The sequence below is a fragment of the Aplysia californica genome, unplaced genomic scaffold, assembly GCF_000002075.1.
Source record: "Aplysia californica isolate F4 #8 unplaced genomic scaffold, AplCal3.0 scaffold00191, whole genome shotgun sequence".
NCBI lineage: Eukaryota > Metazoa > Mollusca > Gastropoda > Aplysiida > Aplysiidae > Aplysia > Aplysia californica.
The window spans coordinates 930,543-936,804 of NW_004797461.1; the positions used below are offsets into that span (position 1 = coordinate 930,543).

General features: G+C 40.2%; 1 protein-coding gene across 1 annotated transcript in view; it reads left to right on the forward strand.

Moving 5' to 3' along the window:
• LOC101863672 (anoctamin-7) overlaps positions 1–6,262 on the forward strand; it is a 38,913-nt gene that overhangs the window by 4,479 nt on the left and 28,172 nt on the right. Inside the window, exons 2-3 of the mRNA XM_035969882.1 lie at positions 266–316; positions 5,965–6,101. Coding sequence (XP_035825775.1) covers positions 266–316; positions 5,965–6,101 — 188 coding nt within the window. The remainder of the gene's footprint in view (positions 1–265; positions 317–5,964; positions 6,102–6,262) is intronic.

Consider the following 6,262-nt stretch of genomic DNA (forward strand, 5'->3'; position numbering starts at 1 on the left):
CATTGTTCCATTTCTAGAGAGAACATTTGCCCCAACAATAGCAAAGAAGGTACTAGATATAGCAGACTGTCACTAATAAGTTGTATCACCATGCTTCTACAAATTCTTTTTCAGTAATAGAAATTAAGGCTAGGTTTCACATCTTTTCCGGAATTTCATCCATCCTGCTTTTTAAAAGATTTCACGCGTGGCTTTATTCTTCTTTCATATTATATGTGGTATTGAAAACATTCGAGTTCTTAAGCCGAGTCTAAATTTATCTCAGGAGGCGAAGGAGGAAAACCCTCTTGACCAACACAATGTATACTTCGCGGAGGTAACCCTTTCCGTCTCTCTAGATCTGCCGAATCTTGGTGTACACTCCTTGAGATCACATGTGAATGATTCCCCCTTGATGGCTCTGTTTGTACCCAGATGTAATCATCTCCCTTGTTTTGTCACAAAGTTTGAGTGCGATTTCTTTTCCCTTCTTCCCCCCACGTATGTTTTGATCCCTCCTTCACTGTATAGATGTTCTGAATGTGTGCATACATTGATATTATATCGATGGATATTGTCGTAGGCTATGTCAGCGCAGCGGTAGACAGAAGTAGATCTAGATGGACTGCTTCGCTTCTGTTGAATCTGACCGTCAGCTCTCTTCTTTGTTCTGACTTTGTTTGAAAATGGTCAACTCTTTGACTCGTGTGCTGTGACATGTTCATAGGTTGTGTGGTAGTAGTCTCTGTGTTGTGATTAGTCGCTTGTGCAGTCATGGCGACATTCATTTGATGTACGAGAAAAGTGTGCCTTTATCAGTCTATACGTCTCATCGATATTCATGCAGCAGTATACATGTAGTGTCTCAGTCAGTAGTCTACATTATTTGCTGTTCGTTTAATGTGTAACTTTCTCAGTCGTTGCGTCTTTTGATATCCATAAAATATGTGTGCTGTCTTTGTCAGTAGATTATTTACTGTTCCTGAAATAACTTATGTTATTGTGGACTTAAGTCTGTAAGTCAGAAGTAGCATAATATTTGATATATTTTGTTATAATTTGGTATTAACATAACTGCGTCTTAACAGCTCATATTTACGCTCTATGGCGTGCTCTAAGCGTTTTACAACTATTATTACCCCAGCAGATCTTAGAGCACTTATAAACATTCTGGGCTTCCCAAGTTGGATTCAGTGCAAGCAGCGCATTGCACGCGCTCAAACATTAACAAACTGACAAGATCTTTCGAGGTCTGTGGTATGGTGTAGCACAGTCAAGATTTTACTCCTTTCCAGCACCATAAGGTTTTTCTTTTTAAGAAGTGAAACTTCAGATTTGACATGCATCTCGTAAAGCTCAGTGCCGAGAGCATGGGCCATTATGAAAAATAAACCCGTGTTAAACCCAAATATTTCAAGAACACCGGGAGCGCTTTATCCTAGTCAAGGCTGAAACCTAATGGGTGACTGATGAATCCCTCGGTTGGGGGGGGGGGCATAGAGTTCATGATAATATTAAGGTTAAATCCTCACAAAAGGTTATCTAAGAGCTCAATTCAGTGTAATGCTAGGAGTCCAAGGGCCAGCCATCATAGCACAAGGCGTAACAAATAAATGCTGCTGTCTAAGATTTTAGAAGCTAGAGGTTCAGATCCGAATGTCGTCAGAATTTGTACTTGTCATACTTCCCAGGTTCTATCTCAACAACCACGTACACTGGTAAGGAACCAGAACTTCTTGTCTCCAAAATTACAAACATGCTGACTAGTAGAGCGAGACAATTTATGAACGAGGCAAACCAGTCTGCGGTCCATCCTACGTTCAAAACTGCCCAAGGGATATCGGTTTTTTTAGCTTCTGGGTTGTTGGGTTTTTTTAAGGACAACTGGACTCCTGTATCTACTCTGGCAAACTCCCCTCCTCGCCTATTCGCCCAGTTTTCAATTCACCCCCACTTTAAAACAAAGACCACTGGCTCAACCAACTTGGTCGTTTAGAAAAGGTAGAGCCACAAACCTTTAAATGTTGTGTTTTCGAGTTTCAGGACTCATTTTCAGGATTATCCGAAAACCAATGAAGTCTGGAACGAAAACACAAATTACTTTGTTTTGATTAATTTTTGAAATCTGCTTTCCATTTACGTTATTTTTTAGTTATATTATTGCTAAGAGACGCTGGCATGCTCGACTCTTGACTCCCTCTTGCATTTACCTAGCGACGTGTGTGCTGTCTTACTTGTTTTTGTTTTCTGGTATTTCGCAAGTTCGTTGATTTTTAGCTGGCTTGTCCTGGCTGAGTGCTGTATTTGGGGTTATGTTTTGGGATCGAGTGCCTACCCCAGTGAACCCAGAAGTGTAAAGATCTCCTTCTTTTTTCAAAACTCGAGAATGGCCTTTCCTTCTCCCTATCCTTTGTCGCCGCCATCGTGTGAGTTATGGACGTGTGTCTGATCCCTACGTGAATATATACAATTTCATTGAGAATATTTTGTGTTTTCATGCTGGAATGTTACACCTTTCAGTCTAGGTTGGCTCTGAAAGGTGGGGTCAAAGCTCGCCTCTTTGATAATAATATACACTGTGTTCATTGAAGCATAGACCATAAAGTATGCTATCTCTATCCTTTTGATCTGTTCATGTATACAGTTAATTTGATATTGCATGTTATTACAAATGGGGGAAACTTTGTGACTCAGAACTCACGCTAACACGAGACAATTAACTGGTTGTGCTCCTGTTATGTGTATGGGGGCAATGTTGTGAGACATGAACTTGTGGCTTCTAAAGCTGTTTCAATTGCAACTTTTTTTTTACATTTCATCTCAAAAGGGACATCCCCTTCTCCTTCCTCCTCTCCCACCCCCAAACCCAGTCGCTTATCCCACACACGCACATATTATGCATGCGACCGATCGATCATTTGCTCTTTTCACCTTGTTTCGTTCATATTATATATTTTTTTAAAAACTGTTTGACGTCATCAAACAGTGAGCACCTTCTTCATTTGTTGTGTTTAGCTTTTCATGTAACCCAAAGAGGTTGTAAGTAGTTCTATTTATAACCTTTTTGGTGTAACCTTAATTTTTCGCTTGTGTACTGCGAAATAAACGTTAGTACGTACCATATTATATGCACACAACATAATATTATGCATGTGCGTTTCACTAACCGCATGCTTGCACTAGTTATTACGATCATACTTCATCATAATACTTCATGTTTATTTGAACTTGTCATTTGATCAGTTTGAACTATGTTACGAGTCCATAATGTAAGCAGAAAAAAAAAAACAACAGCAATCACATGACAACGGTTGGGGGGTCAAATTTATCAAAAAGTCATGTTTTATGTATGTTCCGTTGTTGAATTCTTTTGACGTATGTTTCTATATGACTACAGTTAATAGTCTTATTGAAGAATGAAAATAAGAAACAAATATTAAAATAAAAGAAAGGGGGATGGGGTAGGGCATTGGGAAAGACATCTCCCTTTTTGTAACGGGGGCTTATTTAATTTCGTTCAAGCTCACATTCTGAGCTTGGTGGGAAAGTTGATTCATTTCTGAAGGACTGCATCGTCTTTATATATATATATAGCTTGTGAGTCCAGAATCTAATTTTAGTAAATTAAGTAATCTAATTTTAGTAAATTAGGTAAGAATATTTTAATTTAAGGTAGGTTCTTTTATAACATACAAGTTATGGTCTGTCCACACATAGGCCAATCCTTACTTTTAGTAATGTTATACATTCAGAAACAAAATGAAAACATGTATTATGTAATTGGACTATTTTATTTTGATGTGTCTCGTCTCAACTTACACAGTGGCGGTTTCGACAGACAGGCTGACTCGTCATTTCCATGCATAATATATCTACGTCACATAGCCAATGTTTGTTTGGTTTTTTGCCACAAGCGCCTATAAAACTATAAGTCGTTTTGAAATTTAGAGAAAAGTTGAGAAAATGGACCCCTAAATGAGAGCCATGACTTTGCCAGTCGGCTTTTGGGGTTGTTGGGTTTGTTTTGTGGGGTTTTTGTCTTGGTTTGTTTTTGGGGGGGGGTGTTTGTTTGTTTGTTGGCTGTGTTGTTTTCTTGTTGCTGGTTGTTTTTTTTGGGTGGGGGAGGGGGAGGGGTATTGTTGTTGTTTTATTTTTTAAAGTTAAAAACAGGGAGGGAAAAAACAAAATAGGCCCCCCCCCCCCCGCCCACCCCCCCAAAAAAAACCCCGTATAGTGCGATGCCCCTTGGTGTCCTTATTCGAATAATAGCTTTCTCTGAAAAATCCCAAGATATCAACACAGACGTTTGTGGAAAAAAAGGATGGGGCTAGGTCCACGCTTAAATTGTAGAAAGAACTTCTTGGTCATCTCTGATTACCTCAAACGTCTCAAGACGTGAGAGTCTCTAGAAGCTCCTCTAAGTCTTAAAGACTCCAAGTCTCTAAGTCTCAAAGATTCCAAGTCTCTAAGCCTCAAAGACTCTCAATCTTTATTTCTCTAATTCTCTAAGTCTATAAGTATCTAAGTCTCCAAGATTCAGAGTCTGTAAGTCTCGAAGTCTCGAAGTCTCGAAGACTCAAAGTCTGTATGGCTTGACATACTCTTTCCTTCCTCTGTTATCCATAGAGTGGTGGAGACGTGACATGCCCATCTCGATACCCCCAAGCGAACCAGTCGGCCAATTTTTTTTCAAAGCAAATTTAACAGGGCAGCCAGTCAGAAACCGCAAAAAATAAAGCTGCCAATTAGAAACAGCAAAGCGATCTAGGGGCTTGATCCAAAATTGTGTTTGTTCTATGTACGCTTTTTCCGAATTATTTTATGTACACTTTTTCAAAATTATTTTACGTATTATCAGTAACCTGAACTGGCGTGTGGTTTAGGAGCGAAATAATTGAATTCAAACGCCCTAGAGTAGCGACTGATACAAGCACACGCGCTTTTTTCAAAGTTGCCGTTAGAATCGATTTTGTAATTAACTGTTAAAGCGGCTTGAAAGTTTGCATGAGACCTTGGAACGAATTCAGTTGAGCTGGGTTTTATTTGTGTAACTTTTTGTTTGTTTTTATACTATTACTATTACTTTTTCTCTTTTGGGCGAGGGGTGGGGGGGGTATTTGTTTTGCTTTGTTTTTGTTTGTTTGTTTTTGGGGGGTTGTTTTTATTTGTTTTTCGGAGGGTTAGTTTTTCGTTTCGTTTTGCTGCTCGGTTTTGGTATTTTCGGGGAGGGTGTGGGTGGATGGGAACAATATTTATCATCGAGCCGGCCCGTCTTTCAATTTAAACGTACCTGACATTGAAAGTTGAATGGCTTCCCATGATGATATTCAATTTCAATAAGCCTCACCATGTACGTACGTGCGCGCTCACTCTATAAAAGTCTAATTTTCCGAGCGAGGGATATCCAAGAACCTGCGCGAGAAATTACCGGAGTCCTGTCGAGGTAAAGACGAATTAAACTCTTGTGGCTCCAAAAACTTGCGAGACGTTAGCGGAGTCCTAAAGATAAAAACAACTTAAACTCTTGTGGTTATAAGGACCTGCGAGATATTAGTGGAGTCTTGTCGAGGTACAGCCGACTAAACCCATGTTGCTCCAAAAATGTAAAGACGACTTAAACCCTTGTGGCTCCAAAAACAAGTGAGAAATTAGCGTAGCCCTGTCAAGCTAAAGACGACTAAAACACGTGTGGCTATAGGAACCTGCGAGATATTAGCGTAGTCCTGTCGAGGGAAAGACAACTTAAACCCTTTGGGGCTCCAAAAACCTTCGGGACATTAGAGGAACCCTGTCGACGTAAAGCCAACTTAAACTCTTGAGGCTCCAAAACCCTGCGAGAAATTACTGGATTCCTGTCGAGGTAAAGACAACTTAGACCCTTGAGGCTCCAAAAACCTGCGAGAAATAAGCAGAGCCTGTCAAGGTACAGCCAACTTAAACCCTTGTGGCTTACACCCCACCCCCCACCCCCATCCGCTTCCCCAGGCCCACCCTAACCCCACGAGCAACTGGTCAGCCAAGCTCCTGGAGGTGTTACACATCCCTAACCTGATGCACCAGGACGTCCCCAATGTGCCACTGGACTACTACACCTGTCAGTTCAAGAAGTCCAAGCTGCAGAGGTTTGTTACATTTTACAATGCATGACTTTTCTTCTCGCGTCTTGGATTTATTTGGTTTGTTTTGGTGTTCGGGTGTGTGTCAGTTTTGTTTGTTTTTGTTTGGGGTTGTTTGGTTTTTTGTTTGCTGTTTTTGTTGTTGTTGTTTTTGTTTGTTTGTTGTT